Raw genomic sequence first — 24303 nt, 5'->3', positions numbered from 1 at the left:
GGGCTCTGCCATGAGACCTCAGAGGCAATGATTGCAGCTGCTGGAGCTGGTGAGTGCGGGGGTTTTGTTTTTTTTTAACTGCTGGGGGGCTGGGGCCAGGAAGGGGATGGGGCCAGGCAGAGCAGGGTAGCCATGGGAGCTTCTCCCACAGCTCCCCCCACCCAGGAGAACCTGCAGCTCCCCAGCTGTGCCTGCCTTTCCCTGGCCAATCCGAATCTCTGAATCAGCGCCGAATTTCCAATTCTGATTTGGCTGAATCAAATGGGGACAGTGATTGGAATCACCAAATCAAATCACTGTCCTCCGAATCTGCTGAATCCAAATCTGAATTGAATACCTCCTTATTCGCACAGTCCTAGTTCACACTGTTAGAACTCTGTTGATTTTGTTAGTCTGTCTTGATATATACACCACAGAGAGAGGAGACTTTGTAACATGCTTTGGGATCCTTTCAGAATATACTTATGAATACAAGTGGTCATTCTTGTTATTCCCTGTTACTATCCAAGCAAATCCTTTGCTTACAGGAGCTATCTTACTTTTTAAGAACTTTGTATTGCTAAATTTTCAAGTGTTTACTACCAGAATATGCTTAACACCGAAAAATGCAAGGTTCTCCACCTTGGGAGGAAAAACCTGCGGCATCCTTGTAGGCTTGGCAGTGCTATGTTGGATAGCACTACAGAAGAAAGAGACTTGGGGGTCATCATTGACCACAAGATGAACATGAGACTGCAGTGCGATGCTGCGGCTAATAAAGCGACCAAAACGCTGGCTTGCATCCATAGATGCTTCTTGAGCAGATCCCGGGACGTCATTCTCCCCTTGTACTCAGCCTTGGTGAGGCTGCAGCTGGAGTACTGCATCCAGTTTTGGGCTCCACAATTCAAAAAGGATGTGGAGAAGCTTGAGAGAGTCCAGAGGAGAGCCACGCGCATGATCAGAGGTCAGGAAAACAGATCTTACGATGACAGGCTGAGAGACATGGGACTCTTTAGCCTGGAAAAGCGTAGGCTCAGGGGTGATCTGATGGCCACCTATAAGTTTATCAAGGGTGACCACCAGGATCTGGGGGAACGTTTGTTCACCAGAGCGCCCCAAGGGATGACGAGGTCGAACGGTCATAAATTACTGCAAGGCCGTTTCAGGCTGGACATAAGGAAGAATTTCTTTACTGTCCGAGCCCCCAAGGTCTGGAACAGTCTGCCAGCGGAGATGGTTCAAGCACCTACATTGAACACCTTCAAGAGTAAATTGGATGCTTATCTTGCTGGGATCCTATGACCCCAGCTGACTTCCTGCCCTTTGGGCAGGGGGCTGGACTCGATGATCTCCCGAGGTCCCTTCCAGCCTTGATCTCTATGAAATCTGTGAAGAATATGCATTTCAGAAAGGGTTGATGGCTGGAATTTGATTCTCTTTTGTTACTTTGATGTAAATCAGGAATATTGAATTTGATGGAAATGCATTGTTTTGAATTAAGAGCTTAGTACTTTCATCAGGCAATATAAACATATCTATTTACCCTCTCCCTCTCCCCACCCCTCCCGCAGAACTTGTTGCTGTTGAATATTGTGATCCTTACCTGCAAAGAATAACAATATCAGTCAGTGAATTTACTGTGCCTTCTTTCTTTTACATACATCTTTTTTTTAATTACACTGTAGTTGCATATGACTTCTTGCTGTGTTTGTATTTGCTTTTATGTGATTTTTCTTCCACAAGAAATTTGGGCTAATTATGCTCCTTTTACAGGGCTTTATAAATGGCTTTGAACAGTTTTCCATCAAATCATGTGTGGGTTACTCCTGCATGGATCTGGTGGGCTTTAATCATACGATCATGCCTATTAGTTAGTCAATGAGGTTTCTTCAGTAAGTGAAGCAACTAAGCTGGGTACCTGAAAAATTAAAATTGTTAATATATTGTAATATATAATAGTTAATATTAATTATATGGATCTCAGTGCTTTCTTATAATGAGGCTGATACTGTTGTGATTTATACTGGTATAAATAAGAGTGTTGCCTATATCATTTGTATGTAAATTACCCTATTTATCTTTAGAAAATTTAAAGTTAAAAAATCTGCACTCTCTTAAATTACAAGCCTAAAATCTATATTTATAATGTTAGTCTTGTAGTCAGTTGTGCCATTCCTGCACCGTTTTATTGTTCTTTTTTTTTTTTTTCTTGTACAAATGAAATTGGGTGTAAGTGATTGTTTGCTAACCAGATTTTGTCTTGAATGACAAATGCTCCTAAGTATTTGGAAAAGCTTCTGTCCAGCCAGCACCATTCCATCCAAGTGCTGGAATGCAGCATTGAGGTTTTTCTGTTGTTGTTGATTTTATCACATAAGGATTAGTTAAAGCTAGAGTTTAAATGGCTGCCCAGGAAAGGGAAAAATGCAGTGCAACTTCTATAATCCTTAATGAAAGAAACTGGGAGCCAAATTTCAAGCTCTGCTGAAGTCAGCGAGCAGTGTACGTTTCTATAGAATCTTGTCCTGAAGCACAAAACAACTTCCTTTCACTGGGCATAGTCAGCTCTCATTATGAGCAATTTACATGTTAATTGGCATTTTTCAGCAGCCAGCCAAATATCATGGAAACCATGGACAAAGGGAGTGACATGTAATAAAAAAAAAAGTTTGATTTTTTTTTTTGTTGTTGTTTGGGTTTTTTTTGCCTTCTCCAAAAAATCTTTCACTACAGGAGGTGTGGAGGGGGCTTGTATGTAGTCCACATGTAGGGGCTCTCAGCATACGGTCCATGCACTTAAGTGTAATTCTCTCAGTCTGGCAATGACAATTGTTCACCTTAGACCGTTCTAGCTTAGTGCACAATCTCTGAGGATCATGTATGTCTACAGTGTATGAGACAATGAAAATTAGGGTTATCATACATCTGGGTTTTCCCAGACATATCCTTTTTGTTGGCCCCTGTGCTGCATACAAGCAGGTTTTTTAAATGCAAGCTGGATGTCCGGGATTTCCTCCCCGACCTGTTTTCAACATGGCCACTGATAGGTAGAACTGCAGTTCCCAGAATACCTAGTGTGGCACCTGCAGGATCAGGAGCTGAGTTTGCGATTTTGCTTTGCTCCGCTGGTGGGAGCAGGGGGGGAGGGTGATCAGAGGCAGCAGGGAGCACAGAGGGTTGGCAGTGAGGGGCACCGGCAGAGCTGGGGGGGAGGGAGGTGTGGGTCGGAGGTGGCCGGCAGGGCTGGGGGGGCCGGGGGCTGTGGATCAGGAGTGAGGGGCTCTGGCATGGCTGAGGGGCAGGGGGTTGCGGGTCAAGAGTGAGAGGCACCAGCAGAGCTGGGGGTGGGGCAGGAGGCTGCGAATCAGGAGTTAGGGATACGGGGGATGACTGGCTTGGGTGTGCAGGACACTGGCAGTGCCCAGCGGGCTGCGGGTCAGGAGTGAGGGGCACCAGCAGGGAAGGGGGAGCTGTGGCTTGCCAGTGAGAGGCAACACAAGGGGCAGGGCACCATCATGTCACTTACACCCCCGCCATCATATTCCCCCTGCCCTCCCCCCCCACAGGTGTCTTCTTTTTTGGACCTGGAAATATGGTAACCCTAATGCGTATGTTATGAGTTAGCAGCACAATACAGTGTTTTCTCTGCCCCTGGTTCAAAGACTCTTTCTTCTTGCGGATCAAGATTAATTTATTATTCTTTTCCATTCTCGTGTTGCTGCAGGCCCTATTGAGTCTGAAGTGCAAATCTTAATGCCTAATCTTCATTGCATATGAGAAGGGAATTTTTCACATGTTGGCTCTTTTGCTTGGTACACAGTTATGTTGTTGTGTGTATCACTTTTTATTTACTGCAGCTCAAATTTAGTCAAAAGTATACAGATAAAAACAAGGTTGTTTTTGTATAAGCATTCAAAGGATTCCCACTGTGTATATTAGAATAGGCTTATTCAGATTCACTAATGTGCTTTGCTTTTCTTAGTTGATGATTTGGCTGTACAAAAATGTTTTACATACAGAATTTGTATTAAGTTGTGTAACACTTAAGCACACAAATGGGATTGTGGTGAAGATGTAAATGTGTACCTACACACACTCTTCACCCAGATCTTTTTCTGGTATGACTCTTAGCATACCCCCAGGACCCTTGAATGAATTGTGAGATATGAGGAAAGATTTGAGAAGTATATAAAAAGTTTGATCCAAAGCCCATTAATGTCACCGTGTATTTTTTCCATTGGCTTCAATGGGTTTTGAATGATGCCAGGTGCATATTTCAGATGGACCAGCATTTTGGAATGACAGGCAAGAGAGAAAATGTGATATGGAGTCAGTGCTTCTTCAGGGTGCCATCAACAATACGGCCATCACAGCTTCACTGATTCTGGACAAGTCATTTCTTTGCTCCAGCTTTTTCCTCAATAAAATGGGGATAATACTACCTTATTTTTGAGAGGCATCATGAACCTGAATTAACATTTGTAAGGGGTTGTGCCTTTAGGGGTTGTGACAGTAACTGGTAGTTGTGTGCCTAAACACAGCACAACATTTTTTTATTTACTGCAATTTAGGCAACATGCATAATTTCATTTAAAGTATGTATTTACAACTGGTATAAGTTGGTCATGTACATGTTGTCATTAATTTATTTGTGGTAACCATGTGGTTTCTGTCCCTTAGTAAACCCTTTTTAGTTGTATGATAATCACATTAAGATCCTTGCTACAAAATTGGTCCAAATTCCACATTTTAAAGTCACCATGTTCACTGAGAGCAGCCTCATATAATGCTGGCAGTAGAGAAGCTGGTTTGTCTTCTCCTCTTCCTCTGAGAAGAACTCAACAGCTGTTCATCTAGTGTTAACAGGGTTACCATCATCACTCATAATTCGATTAATTCAGACAAGTTCACTTCCAAACCAGGCCCTTGGCAAGCTGAGGGTAATTCATAGTTTCATAGTTTCTAGGGTCGGAAGGGACCTGAGTAGATCATCTAGTCCGACCCTCCGCCATGGCAGGAAATAATACTGGGGTCAAACGACCCCAGCAAGATGTTCATCCAACTTTCTCTTAAAAGCCCCCAGGGTAGGAGCCAGGACCACCTCTCTTGGAAGTTGGTTCCAGATCCTAGCCGCCCTGACCATGAAGTAGTGCTTTCTGATATCCAGCCTAAACCTACCCTCTGCCAGCTTGTGACCGTTATTCCTGGTCACTCCTGGCAGTGCATGGAGGAACAGTGACTCCCCCAATGCCCGCTGATCCCCCCCTGACATTTATAATAGGCCACTAGATCCCCCCTCAGCCTTCTCTTTTGGAGGCTGAACGGGTTCAGGTCCAGTAGCCTCTCCTCGTAGGGCCTGCCCTGTTGTCCCCTGATCATACAAGTGGCCCTCCTCTGGACCCTCTCCATGCTGTCCACATCCCTCTTGAAGTGCGGCGCCCAGAACTGGATGCAGTACTCCAGCTGCGGCCTGGCCAGTGCCGCATAGAGGGGGAGGATCACCTCTTTGGACCTGCTTGCGATGCATCTGTGGATGCATGACAAGGTACGGTTGGCCTTCCTAACTGCCTCCCCACACTGCCGGCCCATGTTCATCTTGGAGTCAATGATGACTGCAAGATCCTTTTCCGCCTCCGTGCTGACAAGAGGGGAGTTCCCCAACCTGTAGGTATGGTGCCGGTTGTTCCTCCCCAGGTGCATCACCTTGCACTTGTCTGTGTTGAATCCCATCCTATTCACATCCGCCCACCCTTGTAGCCTGTCTAGGTCTGATTGAAGCCTGATGCTTCCTTCTAGTGTGCCCATGTCCCCCCACATCTTAGTGTCATCAGCAAATTTGAACAGGGTGCTTTTTACCCCCTCGTCCAAATCACTGATGAAGATGTTGACCAGTGCGGGCCCGAGGACCGAGCCCTGCGGAACCCCACTGCCCACGTCCTTCCAGGCTGAGAAGGACCCATCCACTACCACCCCCTGGGTGCGGCCCTCCAGCCAGTTGGCGACCCATTTGACTGTGTGGGTGTCTACACCACAGTCCCCCAGTTTCTTAATGAGAACGGGGTGAGATACAGTGTTGAAGGTCTTCCGGAAGTCCAGGAAGACTATGCCCACTGCTACCCCTGCATCTAATGATCTGGTGATCTGGTCTGACAGGACCTGCCACTGATGAACCTGTGTTGGTTGCCCCTAAGATTGCAGTCCCCAGCTGGCCCCTCATGGATGTGTGCCAGCATAATTTTCTCAAACAGCTTGCCTAAGATCAAGGTAAGACTAACTGGCCTATAGTTTCCTGGGTCCTCCTTCCTCCCCTTTTTGAAGATGGGAATCACGTTGGCCCTCTTCCAGTCCTCTGGGACCAGACCAGAGCACCACAAGTGCTCATAGAGCCGTGCCAGGGGTCCTGCAATGACCTTGGCCAATTCCTTTAGGACTCTAGGGTGGAGATCGTCTGGGCCGGCTGACTTAAACAAGTCCAGCCCCTCCAGAAGCCCCCTAACTAGTTCCTTGCTAACCTTTGGCTAATTATAGCACATCTTTTTCATGGGATGCTTCTGAGGTAAAAAGCAATGGGCCTAATTCTGCTACCATTGTTACCATTGTAAAAGAGGGAGGGATTTCGCTGAAGTCTGGTATGGGTGAGAGGAGAAACAGACCCAACTAACTTAAGAGGTCTGGCTGCATTGCTAGCAATAACATAGGCTACTAAACAGGGGCAGATTTTCAGCAGGCAAAAATCAGCACAATTCTGTTGAAAGTACATGGAACCAGGCTGATATATTGCTGATTTGCAGCTAAGAATATGTTAGGAATCTCAACTTCACTCCCTTTTTTGAGAGGCAGTTGTAATCAAACCGCAACATTTCCTTTTCATTGGAAATGCTAGGTTCTGAATTAGTAGAAAGTTGCTGGGGCTGGTTTATTACCAATATGGTCGAGGAATGTTTAAATGGCAATATCAGAAAGGTGTGATGATGTACTAACTACCTGTTTTAAATGCAGTTCAGGTGTAGCTGAGATGCATTCATAGCTATAATGGTTTAACATCAAAGGCCTTGGGCCCATGTGAAATGACTTTGTGGTCTCAGTCCAGTACCAGTGGACTGGTGTCTTATCTAATTGCATCCTGCCCTAGGTCACCATGATGCCAAGCAGCCTGAGAAGTAAAGAAGATTTTGCAGGCTTCTGCTGAGCCTAGGGGATGAGATAGGGGATTTTAAATAAACCTAAACCAGCTAAATCCCTTTAAGTAGCTGTAGGAGTTGGGTCCCTAGCACATGATCCTTTAAAACTTCTAGCTTAGACTCTTCTCCTAAGAGAGACAATGGCTGAAGCAGAGTGAAGTGCCTGCATGTTGGTAGGCAGTGTGGAGAAGCTCGTCTCTCCTGTCAAATGATGTGGGAACTTGATTCTCCAGGACTGTTAAAGTAGTGGCTTTCATGAGCATTTAGTTTAGCAGAGATAAATTCTTGAAACCAAACTGAGCTAGTTGCTTTAGTGAGAGTTGGAGAGGTTATTTAATAGAAAAAGAAAAGGCAGCTATCTCAGAAAAGGAGATATTTCTTCTTTCTGCAGTACTTTTTGGGCTAAGAGGGTTTTTAATGAGCTGGCAGATACCCATAGCAGGCAAAGCTCGCAGAGATGGGTCACTTCACTACAGGAACCCATGAAAGTCTGATGATACCCTTCCTCTTTTCTCCTTTCCTTCCCATTTTGTTTTCTCTTGAGGGGAAAAAGAGAGAGAAGATGAGTCTCTCTGAAATATTTTCTTCTAGCCTTTGTTTCAGCCATATTTTACAGGTATCATAAGCACTTGTAGCTGAATAACAACCCTGAGACTGGCATGAATATTCTGACATTGCAAAAGCAGTAAATAGTTATTCATAAAGAGATGGGAAAATATGTGAGAGAAGACTTGGTTTTATGTCACAAAATACTAAGTCCTAAATTCTTTGTGTGGGATATCTAGGATGTATCTTCCCATTTCTTCATAGTCTGCATATAGGAATCACAACACAATTCCCTTGAGCTTTGTGCATATCTGAAGGCAAAATGAGATCTTGTTTAGGGGTCTCTGTTTTATCTTGGTGTTCTAGTTCCCTTGTAAGCTGCTTTGGTCCTCTTGTCCGTCTTTTAAAATTTTTCTGTTTCTGGTTATAAGCTGCCCTGAGCCTTTATTGGGAAATGCAGTATATAAATTGCATGCATCTCAAGCAAAACCAAGAAAGTGATTCTTCTGCTTTATTCATCATTGGTGAATCTGCACCTGGACTACTATGTCCAGTTCTGGGCTCCACACTTCAACAAGGATGTGGAAAAGCTTGAGCAAGTCCAGAGAAGAGCCACCCATACAATCAGAGACTTGAAAGGCAAGCCATACGAGGGGTCTCTTCAGTATAAAAAAAGAGAAGCCTGAGAGGAGACTTGGTGGCAGCTTACTGCTACGTCAGGGGAATACATCAAGGGCTCAATGAACAACTGTTCACCAAGGCACCATTGGGGAAAACCAGGAGTAATGGCCACAAACTCCTGGAAGATTGTTTCAGGCTTAACACTAGGAAAACCTTCTTCAAAGTCAGGGTGTCCAGACTGTGAAATAAAGTCCCTCTTGAGGCGGTGCAATAACCTACCCTGGAAATCTTTAAGAGGAGACTATACGGTCACCTCGCTGGAGTCACCTGACCCCAGTTGTCTTTCCTGCCTAGTGCAGGGGGCTGGACCCTATGGTCTTCCAAGGTCCCTTCCAGTCCTTGCAATCTATGAATCTATAAATTAAATAAATTAAAAAATGTGCTTTAGTGAGTTCAAAAGCAGTTGTATACCTTAGAGTATAATTTTGTCTAGTTAGAGGTACATGGGCATATGCAATGGCAGACTTGAACTGTAAATCTTGGCCTGCGTATGACTAGAGAAGATGAGAAATAATCAAGTCAAGTTGGCATTTGCTTTGTTTTGCATCTGTTTCTCCATTCCACTACATCAGTTTTACATTGGTGTGTTGCTCTGTGCATGTTGATCATTTATGATCTTAGATCTTCAGTGTTGATCTAAGTCAACAGTACTTGTATTTTTGCATACAGAATAGTTATAAAAGACAATCCACCCATTTCTCCCAAAGACATATAGACCTTCGTGAGAACTGTCTCAAATTGTGTCCCTAGAACTTTTTTTTTAGCCTGTATTTTAATGGAGGCCCATTCTGCCCTTATCGAAAATGATGGCAAAACTCATTTTGTTCTCAGTAATAGCACTGTTGGTTGCCTATACACATACTTGGAGGGGGAGGGGGGACATTTTAATTAGAGTGGTTCCCAGGCAGCCTTTCTAATTAAAACCGTTCACTATCACATGTATTAAGTCCACACACGTTTAGCAGGATGCTTTATCTAAACCTCATTGAATGCAAACCCACAGCCATTTAAAATGCACAGGGGTTTAATACACGTGATGGTGAGGTGACTCTGGAGTGTCCTAGTTAGAATGCGAGCAAGCAGCCATTGGGTCTAAAGTTTGTAAAGCATTTGGAGTATGAGCAGCTGTTTAACTGCATGTATTAACAGGTGAAAACAGGATAGTAAATGTCCAACCAGAAATGACAGGTGTGTTTATGTGGAGAGGACCTAATTGCTTGAGCTGTGATTTAGTTAGAACACTGGAACAAGCCTTCTTACACCTTTAAAAAGCAAAATGGGATATGGAAGTAGTTACAGTGTCTATTTTGCATTGTATACAGAAAATGGCACCTCTAGCATCACAGCACTTGCTTAGACCATTGGGTCAGTAGCTCAGTGCCTTCTCAGAGGGAAAGTATTAACTTGCTGAATCATTAATACCACTTCCTGCAGCACATAGCTGTACCTTGAGGGACTCCCCAGTCAAGTGATGACAGCCCAGTGCTGCTTAGCCTGTGTGAGCTGAAAGTGAAATGACTTGGCCTCGGTGAACTGTCATGTGATGCTATTGACTAAATTACCTTAGCTTAATGCTTGTCCTGCTCTGCCCTGAATTCCCAGTCCCTCTACCAGCCACATCTGGCCCATACACTGCAAGTCTGATACCCTTGAACTCAGAGTTCCAGAGCCAGCTGTATTTCTTTCCTTTCCTTACCCTATTTTCTAGGTTGTGTGATGCCACTTCACCTAGGTTCTGGTTTACAATTATTTTGAGAGGCTTGTTGGGCATGATGTTCATCTCCTTGGAGGGTTTTATCCATCTCTGGACTTCTTACTGCTTTGCTACCATGGATGTCACAGGGAAAATGTGTATATGAACTCATCCTCAATGTGTCCATACACTGTGGTCCAATTAATGCATCAGTGCTCTAATATCAAGAAAAGAATGAGAATTTTTGTGCCAGTGTTGCATAACTACCACCTCAACATTGCTATATCAGCATGATGCTAATCTCTTTCTAACTTTTAGTTTCTCTGATGGCTATAACCATCTATTATATGGACAGGATCCTGTCTGCTGAGGCCTAAGATGCCTTTTTTACTTTCTTCAGAAACAAACAGCACCTTTTTTTTTTCCCTCCATTTCCCCTTGGAAAAGCTCTGGGCAATAATCTTCAGAAGAATTTAGATTTAGTGCTTTGCACATGCAGTCTAGGAGAATTTACGTGAGTGTGGTTTTCAAAGGGAAACAGTGGAGCAGCATAATCCCATAAAAAGAGTGCATTAGAAGTTAATAGGACAGTATTTTGGTGGTTCTGTGCATATTTAGAAGCTGTTGTTCAATTTGAATAATTCACAGCATGAAAAGGCCTCCTGGGATTTAAGTCAAAAAGCCTTTTTGTTAGTCGAGCAAAACTCCCATCGAACTAGCCACTACATCAGCTATTAACAGACTTCATGTACATATGATAATATTTCCTTATACACATACACATCAGAACAGTGTCACAGTTCTGAAGGAATAATTTCTCTTCCAGGTAGTCTAGCTATGAAAACCATATATTGTGGCCTGTTAGGTCAATTTTGAAAATATGCCACAAACCCAGTGCTATCCTTCTTGGGGATCACCTACCAAATTTTTTTTATGGAAAAGTTCCATAGAAATTGATAGACAGTGACAGTTTTTCCATAGCTCTTTAAACTACTCTGTAAGATTCAACAGAAAAATGAAGACTGCCATAACATTCCATACAAGTTTTAAAAAACTTATATGAAGAATATTGCCAATTAATTATGTTCACTTTAAGAATTATTTCTATACATTACTGCAGGTTTCATCCATTAGGACCCATAAAAAGATGCTTCAGTTAAACATTCAGAGTTGAGCAAGCACTGCAAACTAATTCACAAGTTTTGTACCTTACAAGCACAGGAAGAAGAATCCATGCTGTAGTGATGGTGCAAAAGCACTGGGCTATGTATTATGAACAATTAGATGGATCATTTTTTTTCTGAAGAACAACAGTATTCTTGGGTAAACTCATATATTGAGGAAATGTGATCACTGAAAAAAAATTAAACCAAACTCTAAGCTACATTTCTAAATTATGGAAGCAGTAAGAGCATGGGAATATGTTATAAAAACAAATTTCATTTCCCTTTCATCTTGTGACTACAGCCTCCTCTACATGTACAGGTAAAGGTGCAATGAGATCTAGTGTGCAGTTCACATAATCACACCCCCTGCTGTGCTGTGTGTGCATGGCAGGAGGTGCAATTGTGTGATCACACATTTGATCCCATCATGTCTTATTGCTGGTGCAGGGGGAGCCTGATCCCAGGCTTCCCCTGCACTGGTAAGAAGCAAGGTCCTGCAATAATCTCCCTGTCCCGCAGATTCACAAAACCCTTGGAGTAGAGAATCCCCCAGGTTTTATGTATTCCCAGGGAAGGGGGATGCACTCCCAGCCAGGAGGCACACTTTGGGGACCCAGCGTCCTCAGCTGTGGGACTCCACTCCCTGCAGTTACTGGGACCCAGAGACCCCAGCTGTAGGGCTGAGAGTCCCCAGCAGCTGCAAGACCTGCAGACCCATCTGAGGAAGGTGCACTTCTGTGGCTGGGAGCCCTGCCAGCTGATGGGACTCTGAGCTACAGGAGAGACCCTGTTACATATGCAAATGCAAACTGGATAGCAACCAGCTGTAAAATTAGTATGCATTTTCAAGGTCTAACTTCATAGCTGGTTGGAGCTTCTTATTGTTCAATCAGTTCTTTGGATGTGTACTGGTCTCAAGATAACTGTACAATTCACCAGTTAATTGTGCAGTACCTTTAATATGTAGAGGAGGCCTATATGTATCCAACTTGAGAAATTTTAAAGCAGGCAGGTTCTGATGACCCAAAGCAGATCAAGCTCTATTCACCTGTCTCAAGTTGGGCCCTAAATAGAGAAGCATCCGAGTAAATTACCATTTTTTAAAATTTTGCCTGGGTGTAAATGTTTATATGTGTAAATTTTACCGTTCAGCTTACAAAAAATGTGATACGTATCCATTTGAGAGTGGTGATAAAGCTAGCAAATTGTCAGGCACAGCATCTAAATGCTAACCTTTTTCTCTCCATGTATCTTCAGGAACATGACATCTCCTGGGAAGGCTTTCAAGAGGAGGAGCTAGTGGACTGTATAAGTGTCAACAATAGCTTTTGGGATAAGAGCCAGGCCTAAGGACCTGTGACAGGAAGCGCCTTCACTTTGGCTTCACTCATTAGATCTTTTTGGTACCTCTCTGCCAGCTGCTGGAGGTCAGAAACTCACCAGACATGTCCATAGCACTCAAGCAAGTCTTTAATAAGGACAAGACCTTCCGTCCCAAAAGGAAATTTGAACCTGGGACCCAGAGGTTTGAGCTCCATAAACGAGCGCAGGCCTCTCTGAACTCAGGGGTGGACCTGAAAGCAGCTGTGCAGCTGCCAAATGGAGAAGACCAAAATGACTGGGTGGCAGTACATGTGGTGGACTTCTTTAACAGGATCAATCTCATCTATGGAACGATCTGTGAGTTCTGCACAGAGAGGACCTGCCCTGTGATGTCTGGGGGCCCTAAGTACGAGTACAGGTGGCAGGATGACCTGAGGTACAAGAAGCCCACAGCATTACCAGCACCTCAGTATATGAACCTTCTCATGGACTGGATTGAGGTGCAAATCAACAATGAGGACATATTCCCTACTAGTGTGGGTAAGTCCAAACAGGGCCTAGAGGAGCCGTAAATTGCAGTTAGCTCTGTGTACCTGGACTGTTCCTTCTCTCATCCTAACTCTAAAGGAACCTTGAATTCAGTTTACTAGACTGTGGAGTGCTGCCAGGAAGGTGCCAGGTATTGAAGAAGAATTGGGCATGGAATGATTAGGTTTAATCCTCCCAGCTGCTCCTTCTCCCTCATAAGACTTAGAGTTAATCATTAAGGGTTAGCAATAGCAATGCATTGTGAGTCTACCAAGGCTAGTCAGCTCTGAATCTACTTCTTTCCTCTTCAGGTAGCTATTTACTTTAATACATTGTATCAGTAGTACTTGACCGTCTGCCCCTACAGACTAGATGAATGACATCACAGGTAGAGTTGGTCCACAGGCCAGATCCAACATGGGATTGACGTGTAAGGGTGGTCCACAAGTACAGTCGTGCTGCAAAGTGACCCTATGTGCCCATGGAGCCATGTCATCCAGCCTACAGGGCTTCGCATGTGTCTGGAAATTTGGTGGCGGGTAAGCAGTGGCAGCATTCATTAATGTTTCCATAACTTGCTTGGGGAGCCTCACAGCCCTGGAGGGCTGGATAACATGGCCCTGCAGACATCTCTATGCTCAACAGCTATTTGCTCAGTTAGGATGCTTGTCTAATCAGAATGGGGGTGGTTTATATCCCTGGCTAAGGTGCAATTGCTTTCACACATTTCAAGGAAGTGGCATGTCAGGAGTGCAGTATAGACAAATGTGCACAATCCCTTGTCCCTCTTCTGTTTCTCCATCCCAAACAGAAGTAGGATAAATAGGTGAATGGAGGAAATTAACCTAAATCTTGTTTTATCCTAAGGCTTTGTCTGTACGCCAGGCTTCTGCTGGCCTTACTGTGTTGGGTAAGGATGGGAAGAGGTTTGATTCTTGACCAGCATAGCTGTGTTGGCAGGAGTTTCTAAAGGAGATGCCACTAAATAATGGCAGAACTGTGCTTTTACCAGTGCAGGTTGTTTCCTTTGGTGGTTGGGGAAGCAGAATGTTTTTTCCAAGCACATTTAGCTGGTACAGCTGCATCTACACCGGGACCACTAAGGCAGAACGGTATACTGACCTTCCAATGCGGGCAAATACTCCTGCTATAGACAGAACTGAAGTCTTATCATTGTTACCATTAATAAGTCTTACCATTATTGCCATTAACTAAGGGTCTGATATTTTTTACTTTGTCACTTTTTAGGATACAGTTGTCCTTCATGGGAAATGTTGGTTTATGAGTTTTTGAATCTAATTAACTTGTTACAGGTAGCAAACCTATGTGCTTCTTGTCAGAGTCACAGAAACCTGATCTACTACTGTTCCAGTATTTCGCTAGCATGGGGTAAAGTGTAGAAAGGGCAGAGGGGAGGGGTGATGTTGAAGTCAGTTGGTTAGAATATTATTCAGGCTGCATCAGTTTAATTCATGGGTTTGTTAGGAGGAGATCGTGCTCGTGGAAACTGCATGCATGTGTAAGCTCTGACCTTTAAATTACCCACTGAGCTGCTTTGTACGTTATTTGGGTGGGCAGACCTGTGGTTTGTGTTCCAGCCCTTGTCTCTTTTTCTGTTCCTCTCATTTCATTTCAACATGAAAAGTGGTGGTTACATGTTGTAACCTAACCTCCTTTAGTTCATTGCACAGCAGGAAGAAAGCAGGTTTCAGAGGAAGCTCTGCCTTGTTTTATTAGCTGTGAGTAGTGGTTTCAATTTCTCCAGGTCTATGTTTTTTGTGCTTTCACTGAAATTTATGTGGGCTTTGTTGTATGGTGGTTCTGTGTTGGCATATTCCAGCATCTTGCTTCCTGTTGGTAATATTTATTACTTTGTTTATGTGTCCAGAAAATATTTGTGGTCAGTCCTCTATCATGGGAAATAGTAGATAACAGGCTGATACCTTACACTGAACCAACAAATAATTTATAATGAACAAGGTTTCTGCTCCAGGAGCTCCCTTCTTATGGAGACAAGTCTGAAGGAGCATTTTTGTCCTTAAAGCTTATATATTATAAATCATTTGTTGGTACAATAAGAGGTTTCATGTTTTCTTCTTTTCCTGCTTTGTTGTTAAATTCCAAAAGATACAGACTTCTCAGTAACAGGATCAGTTAACTTGCCTCTAGAGGACAATTCACCACTGTCTAGCTTGTGTAAACAGCTCAGAGCCCTTTAGGAGACCACAAAATCCTATTGCTTTTAATTCATTACAGGATGGAAAGTTAAATCTAACAGATGTATCAATAAATAATGTCATCCCAGTAACCTATTTTTGTTCTACTTTGCATCAAATAAAAAGTCAAGGGAAGGGAACAGGGACAGTCTTTCAAATGTCAGAGATACCAAGAACATGTGAATCAGAAATAAGGGAGAACTGCCAATGTCAAGCATCTGTGAAACTCAAGCCTGGGGCTCCCACCAACCAAGTGAGCTGAGAAGGCAACATTCACTGCCTGGGATTGGCTCTAAATTTGAGGAAGATGACCTAGGGTCTGAGATTTTAGGTATCCTTACTGGTTACCCTGGGGGGTGGGATATATATTAAATCTTAAAGGAGCAAGATCACGGAGAAGAGAGAAGTCCCAAGAGGAGAAAAAAGAGAAGGACAGAGAAATGGAAACCTGTAAGGGGGAGTCCCAGGGGAGAGGTGGCGTGGATTTCTCTTTGTCTTTCCCTTTCTCTCTGGGAAGGGCTAGACAGAGGCCCAGCAGAGTCTGTGGGGGGAGTTCTTCAATGGGGGTCCTGGAACAAGATCAGCAAGGTAGGCCTGAGTGGGAAAGAGGTGTTGTGAAACAAGAGCGGTGATAAGGGAGAGAGTACGGCTGAGGGAGAGAAGTCTAGAAGAGAGCAGAAGATAGTGTGTAAGTTATGAGCATCCATGCACCTGACTGGGTATTGCAGGTGTTTCCCCATCTGTAAAATGGAAATAAAAGTGCCAGACCACTCCATGCTTAATATATTGCTTATAAAGGTTTTGCTTATAGTACATTAACTAAGTGCATCTGCTATTCTGTATTTGGCTTTTCACTATCCACTGAAAAGCAGTTTTGTGCTCTGGCTGTTGCTGCCTGAGTCAGGTACACACTGTAGACCCTGCCGTCTCTTCTCTTTATTCTTTCAATTGACTTATTTCAGTTATCTTTATTTTAATTATGAAAAATGAATCAAGGTGAAAATTCCAATCACTCATTTCTTAAGTAAATGTAACAGATCTTGAAAGTGTATCAAGTAGGATCTCAAAGCAAAAAAAAAAAAAAAAGGATTATATATGCCATTGTTAGCATGCTGGCTTCAAAGCACAGTGCAACTTTACCTCATGTGAGACAGCTTTTATATACAGATAACTTTGTGATTATAAAAATGTAAAAAGGAGTTCCACAAAAAAGAAATTTAGCATTATTAAATGTTTGGTTGTTAATGGAGGGATTCATTTTCTCCTTTGCATCTCTGCAGTGCACAGTTCCCAGAGGATTCCTTTGAAAAAAGTGTGTGTCCTATGTACAGGATTTGGTCTGCCACTTCCATTAGTAAATGAGTTTACTTAAGGGAGTCTAGGGTGGGATTTGAATTGGCAGTCCATAAGAGCTATACACATCTTCCTTGCCTAATCTAATTAAATTTGCCCTTTTAAATTTTGTTTGCAGTAGTCCTTAGAGTAGGATTTCCAGAATTACAATTAGGAATAGCCTTATTGAAGAACTTCTTCAAGGGAATAGAAAATAATTTCAAGAGGGCCAGTCCTTTTATTTATCTTTATTTATTTTTATTTGCTTTCCCATTGTGGTTCAAAAGAATTGTAGCTAGGAACTGAATGAGTTAAAACAAGATGAACAGGTTATAACACAGACACCTATGTAGTTGCACTGTAATCTAAACCACTGGCAACTTAGTTGTCACAGTCTCTGTGTACTGCCTGTGGTCTATGTTTATTTAATTCTGTGCCTTCCTTAGCCCTTCTGGTCCATTTATTTGCTGATCTCAGACTCTCTCTGCCTCCTGCTAGCAGCTGCTGCTGCTGATGCACATGAGAGTGACTTGGAGGATGAGTGCAGTAGCTGGAATACTAATGGAGAAGGTGATTACAGAGTGGTGAGAGGTGAAGGAAAATGCTTGCTGTAGATTAGGGACACTTTAGATGGTCTGTAAGCTTTAAAGGGTCTCTTGGGTGATTATTTCATGCCCTGAAGGAGTTCCCTTGTTTTTCTCCATTTGTGCTCAGTTTCTTTGCGTAAATATTTTAGTGAAGTTAAGGCATATCTCAGGCTTGCAATTCTAGAAACTGAAGTTCTTTATTTAGACAAAGATTTCAGGCTCCTCACAATCTAGCAGTGGTGTGCACTGATTCTGGATGGATAGTTCAGTGTCTATGCCTGCTGAAGATTACCTTATGGAAGCTGTAGACATCAGTACCAAATTCACAGCAGTTTTGGTACTGATGTTTGATGTGGAAACTTCTCTAGTAGAGACCACCAACTCCTTATGTGAACCAGCAAACAGCTATCAGGTAGCAATGCACTGATACCTAGGGAGGTTGCTTTCAGACTGAAGATTTATCAGAGCTGTTTATTCAGTTGCTTTCTTCCTTTTTACCCTTTTTCACCCCATATAATATATGCAGCCAAGAGAAAGCCTTAGGCACATTTTTACATCTAAAGAATAGTAGATCCTGGGGACAGCTGAAGTATTTGGTGACTGTTTGTCATCTGTGACTGATTAGTTCCAGTGTGCTGCAGATCTGGATAGTGCCTCTCTGCTCACCTCTGTGCACACACATGCATGCAGAGTTTTATTTGGTTTGCTAATAATACCTATTGTTAGAAGGCCTGGCATGATGCAGGCACTAAGGCACCAGCCCAGAGGTTGCAAGTTCCAGGCCATAGCAGAAGTGCTTATGGCACAGCCGTGTCAGATTCCAACAAATCTGCAAATTGTGCCAAATACCTTATCACAGGAACATGAAAAAGGAAAGGACCTATTGTTGTTATGAAAGCACATATCCTATATCCCTAATTTTATTATGTAAAATAGGGTTATAACCACTCACCTCAGGTACTGAAAACAGTAGCCATAGCAGCCTGCTGTTCAGCATGGGTTGCAAAACTGCCAAGGATCTTGGATAAATGCTCTGAAAGCTAGGCAAATAAAATATTTTTGCTATGTTTCAGGGTATCACAGTGATTAATTAGAGAATGGTATCCCTGCTGCTAGAGAATCCTTACAGGATGCTTAAAACAAATAAACACAAGCAAGGATTTGAGTCTTTTATTCTGTTTGACAGGTTAAATTCAGCTGTTAAATGCTGTTTACATTGTATGGATATAATCCCCTTCGCATTCAATTGGAACTCCCACTAAGGAAAAAATAGCTTCTTCATGTTAAACTAATCTATTTTAACCATTTTCATTCTGCCTCTAGCACCTGGGTAAATATCATAATACACTGAAGTCAGAGGCATACAGCGTATCTGGTGACTTGATTAAACTATTACTGTAAAGCATTTCCACCCTGTCTTGCCACTGTCTTTAAATTAAAGAACTGAGTATGCAGGTGTGCCCTGACTCTCACCTGGTCCAGAGTGCTTGGGGCAGCTAGAGAGCATCTGGATTCTGATCCTGGAGAGCATGGCTTTCTCCTTCCCTACTTGTAAGTGGGAAAGCAGGAAAGGAGGGTGATATTTGATTCATCAAATCAAGCTATAAAATCAATTCTTTTTTAAATCAGTCATTTATTGTCTAGCTTGGAGGGAGAAACCAGCAAGCCTATGACCATTGCTTCTCTAGTAATTTAAACCATCGTTAAGTCTGTGTTGACAATAACATTACAACTGAGATTATTCCTGGTCTCAAACTCTCCCGCAAGCTGGAAAATATTAGACAGATGTTTCAGCTGCACTGTATGTCAGACTCTCCTCTAACTTCAAAAGCAGTTACCCTCTACTCCTTTTTTTAAGCAGGGCTCCTGAGCTTCCTGCTAACCCACCCTCCATATAATGAATGATGCCATTTACAGGATAATAAGAATCCTGGTCTATTGGTCACTCCAGTACTTTCTTGTTTAGCTGGTTATATTTCATAATACTTTGATTCCCTGTTTGTGTGTGATAGATAACATGTATGCATTATCACTGGGTTCCGTGCTTGTGCAAGAGCAGGGCCCACAGTATATAAATTTCCAATTCTATAAACCTGTAATTCTCAACCTGGAAAGCATGGCTTTCTCCTTTCCTAGCTGTAAGTGGGAAAGCAGGAAAGGAGGGCAATATTTGATTCTTCAAATCAAACCTTCAAATCAATTCCTTTATTGTCCAGCTTTGCGATTCTTTTAAGGGTTTTGCAGGGTGCCCTGCAGAGTTAGCACTGTTAATTGTGCAAACGTGATTCACAAGATGAACCCAGAGATTTTAAGGAGGAATCCATAGTGTTAAAAACATTCTGCCCTGTTGTGATCTTTGAGTTCTCTGCAATAGAAGAATTCCTTCATTGTTTTTCTGTAGTCAGAAAATGAAAACAAAAGCTAGCGTATTCCAAGGGGTGCCTTGAGTCTAAAGAGGTTGAGATCCACTGGTCTAGACAATCTCCAAAGTCAGTCACTCTTAATTACCATATTTCTTTATATCTTACATGCCCCCAAATAAGACATGCATCTTGTCTGGGAAAGGCAGAATGAAGATAAGCACATTTTTCCTTTTAACCAAATGTCCAGAATCAGTTTTGTAGGCAGGCGAGGTTCTTTGGGTAGATGTGACTTTTATTAGATCAATGACCCCAGAATCAGTTTCCTTATTTAAAGCAGTCAGCCCCATTTTAATCACTGATTTTAGGGAAACAGATTATCGTGGTCTGTCAATAAATAAGGTTAGGTAGCAGTAGAGAGTTTTGCAGGTCACTGTCATTCACCCCTGCCAGGCCATTTTCATCAAGAGCCACTGCCATGGCTCTTTCAGTTAGAAAATGAAGTCCATGACTGGAGACATTGGCTGATGTGAATTTGTGAGTGTTGAATACAGAAACATTGTACTTCATAACAAATGTGATGCTGTTTAGGGATAGGATATTGTCTGGTTTAAATGACTAGTAATTTCACTGTACAGCTATTACTTTTGAGAAGTAGGACACCTTTGGTCAAATTGTGCTTTCTTTGACACCAGGATAACTTTACTGATTTTGATCAAGCTGCTCTGGAGTGACTGGGACCAAAAATTGGCCCCCTGATCCTTCCAGTAGAATGTGCCTTTTAAAGCATTCTTCAGGTCCACAGTGCTAGAAGGTATTATTGGCATCAGAACAAGAGATGTATAAAAATGACATTGTGAGGTCCCAAATGTATTGTCTCTTAATTCCTATCAGCTTTGCCAAAATGAATGTTGTAGAACTGTCAGCCTTGCAAACGCAACCTGAAATCTGAAAATCACACTGTTCGTTCTACTTAAATCACTTAACAACACATCCCCACTGCTTGCTACCCTCTCCAGCTGGGTAGTAATCTTCTGAAGGCTAGTAACAAGTTACTGTGCTATGAAAAAAGTTGAGGCAAAGAATAAGGTCTGTGTACAGCACAGTTCATTCCCTATGCCAAGGGTAGGCAATATTTTTGGCCAGAGTGCCGAAGAAAACACAATGTCCACCTTGTAACTTGCCAGAAAAACAAAACCAGGGTGGGGGTAAATGGCAGGATGCACTGCATGTTAATATAGTCAATAATCATAAACGTTGCCTTTTTTTTTTTTTTTTTTTTTTTTTACAGTAAATGACAGGTTTTCTAAACATTCTAAACCTGGTGACAATAAATAAAACTTCATATACTACCCTCGTTGTTGGGTATTCTTTTTTTTGTTAAACGTGTTGTGATGAGAGAGACGGGGAAAAGAGAAAGAAGAGAGAAAGAAGAGGGAAGGATAGAAAGGGGAGGAGAGAGAACCAGACACAGACGTACACACACGTGCACACACACAGAACCACACCCACGCAAACAGAGAACCAGACAAACACATGTGAACACACATACAGAACAGACACATGCCCCAAACCAGACACACGTGTGCACTTGTGTACGCTCAGACACAGAGAACCAGGCACACAAATTCAGACAAACGGAGAACCAGACACACAGGTGCACATGCACACACACACATACACAGACACACACACAGATGCATACAGAACCAGACACACATGCGCGCACACCCACAACCAGACAAACAGACACACGCATGTAGCTGGGCTGCTGGGCTCTAGGACAAAGACCAATCCAACAATGCCCCGGGCCCGCTGTAGCCCTTGTGTTTCCTTGGGGCTCCTGGGCTGCAGCATGGCCTGCCAAGGCCCTGGCCTGGAGCCCATACATCAGCCAGTTGCCTCCTCCATGGGGTGGATGCCTCGCTGGTCCAGTTGGGCCCCTCTGCCAGGGATGTGGCCATGCTAGGAGCCAGTGCAACAGGCTGGGAGGGGAAGGGAATGGGGTACAAATTTAAATATGGCTTTTGCTATGGGACTGTTGTTGGACCATGATGATATAACACTATGGCTCATGGTCAGGGAGACTCTAAAGCACATGTAAGTTCACTGATTGGTGAGCTGCACCAGCTTATGCCAGATCTGAATTCAGCCCTTTATTTTTCCTTATGAAATAGCTGAATAAGACAACATGAGAGTTCCAATATGCAAAAGCCATTTGTTTATTTTAAATGCAATCTTCATGCCTTTATAGACGTATCTGGATATAACTCAAGTATGTGCTTAAAAAGCAAATAGTTAAACACCACTTATGATGATAAACTCCATGTGTGATCCCTTGTTCTTTAAATAGAAAGCAAGGATGACATATTCTGATAATTTGAAATATTAGTAAACATTATCTTTTGAATTCCTCTGTGCTGCCCAAAGTTATTCATTACCAGCCTTATCAGTGCTCTTTGTTATTACTGTGATTGTGCCAGAGGTGAACATATCTTTAAAGATGCATGTATTAAAGTAGGTCTCTGTCCTGAGGAGTTTATACTGTCCCAGAGAGGTCAGCAGGGGATTATGGGAAGAACAGTCTCAGTGGCTGTGCTGTTGCTAAAATCAACTAGCATCTGACAAAGTAGACTGTTGCCTATAAAAGCTGATGCATTCCTGAATAAATTAATCTCTAACATACCACCCTTCCCTGTCTTATTTCAGGGGCAGATTCAAAGGGAGTGCAGCAATGCAGTCACATCCCCCTTTGGCTGTGCTGCACAGGAGCTGTCAGCGTAGAGTCTGGCCAGTATGTATCTGATGGTTCATTTAATCAGAATAAACTTTTTATCCATGTATCTACTCTGAGCTTGGTCAGTGTTATTGATCCTCTGCTGGAAGAAGTTCAGGGTTTGTTCTAGATGTAGGTTTCTGTTCCAGGAGCTTGTATTTTCTCTGTTGGGTTTGTGTCAGCCAATTACTGAAGTGGAGAGCACTGGCCACTATAGTTTCACATTTCAAGAAACTTAAGCGGTACCCTGCCCTTAAAGAGCAGGTCCACACCCTGATTTATTCACAGATGAAAATTGAGCACGTTGGTGTCAGCTGTGTATGTTACAGGACCATTGCACAACCTAATGCTAGGCCTCACATTTGGCAGAAGCCTTACTCTGGAATAGCAGAAGATGTTGTGGGTTAAAGCATTTAAGACGCTCTTCACTGGCTCAGGTTTCTGCTTGTTATCCTTTGAAAAATAGGAGAGGTCTTGAGTAATGTGGAACACCCGTATCACCTGTTGACTCCATTAAGACCTGATGACTCTCTTTGAAGGATCACACACAACTCATGTAAGTGCAGAGTTTGTTTTGCTTCATTTTTGTTTTTGAACTCCGTCAGCTGCAGAAATTCTGGGTTCAGATGTAACTTAATGATAGATAAATTATACCTTAAAATTGCCCCCAAGTTGCATAATGATGCTCTTACAATTAGGCAAGGAACAGATGTTACATATGTCCCAGGATTGGCATATACATGGATTACCCTTCCAGTCAGGGTACAGTGCGTGACTGAACAGTGCTGCTTTTCTGCCATTGGTTCAATGGTCCAATCTCACTTGATCATTCAGATGCATTTTTGATGTCCCAGGGCAAACTGTTACCAATTTCTGTCGCATGAACCTTTTTAGGGTTTGTCTTGGGCCAACAGTCTTGGATGTCTGAACAACTGCAGTTTGTCCCAGGAGAAGATAGTACCTCCTGGGATGAATACAATGTCTGTGTATAGCATTAATTAATAAGTTCTGCTCTGTTACACAGGTGCAAATCTAAAGTAGCTCTGCTGCCAGCTGCTGGATTAACTCTGTATTTATTTTAGTGTAATGGAGTAGAATTTGGCCCATTATCCATACTAATATTGATGTACAAATCCCTGTTGTTTAGCTAGGGTATGATGTATTGAGTTGGGTATTGGTCATTGGAAATCAACATTAAAACACAGTTCAGAAGCAAAAGGAGTAATGGCAAAGATGAGGAACAGCCTTGCATTGGGAAGAGAAGGAAAGAATATAGAGAGGCAAATACCATATGTGGGTGTAGTAGGAGGAAGAAGGCATCTGATGTGTGGCACTAATCATGATTGCCTACTGTCCTCTGGTGAATTGGGGTCACTTCTACCTGTGCCTATGTAATATTAATAGGCACTTGTCTCGAGTGACAAGTTGCTGTATCTCAGTACTGCCTGGAAGGGGGAACCGGATATTGTAGGTTTAGCAAGAGCCAGAGGTTAAAACAAAAGCAATACAACTCTGCAACAGATGAGTTATTTTTCAGCAGCAGCCTTTTACTCAGCTTCCACCACTAGCTGGGTTTTTTTCCTCCCCCAACACATACAGAAAGCACAGATCCATCTGGCAAAGGCCAAAATAAGGAGCAAAGTCTTCCTAGCCCTTCTTAGTCTCAGCCGTTTTCATTAAGAACTGTGATGTGTACACACACACACACACACACACACACACACACAGACACACACACACACACGGATGGACAGACTGACGGACAGATGGAGCTGAAAATTGACTGGAACTCAGAGCTATCCAAAATGTGGTCTTTAGAGACAAATGGGGCCCTAAAAAGAACCTTTTAGGAGGAGCCACAGTCAGCAAAACAAGCCAGACGCTTCCCTTCTATCTCACATCTGGCCTGTGTGTCTCCAAATGGCTGTAACT

General features: G+C 42.8%; 1 protein-coding gene across 2 annotated transcripts in view; it reads left to right on the top strand.

Moving 5' to 3' along the window:
• MOB3B (MOB kinase activator 3B) overlaps positions 1 to 24303 on the top strand; it is a 176518-nt gene that overhangs the window by 61090 nt on the left and 91125 nt on the right. For both annotated transcript variants that reach the window (XM_090038815.1, XM_090038816.1), the window contains exon 2: positions 12507 to 13112. In XM_090038815.1, coding sequence (XP_089894941.1) covers positions 12695 to 13112 — 418 coding nt within the window. In that variant the 5' untranslated portion in view covers positions 12507 to 12694. The remainder of the gene's footprint in view (positions 1 to 12506; positions 13113 to 24303) is intronic.

This window comes from Crocodylus siamensis, chromosome 3 (assembly GCF_052110815.1).
Source record: "Crocodylus siamensis isolate JL-2025a chromosome 3, ASM5211081v1, whole genome shotgun sequence".
In the NCBI taxonomy this organism is placed as follows: Eukaryota; Metazoa; Chordata; order Crocodylia; family Crocodylidae; genus Crocodylus; species Crocodylus siamensis.
The sequence above is the reverse complement of the archived record's forward strand: the minus strand, read 5'-3'. Positions and strand labels throughout refer to the sequence as shown.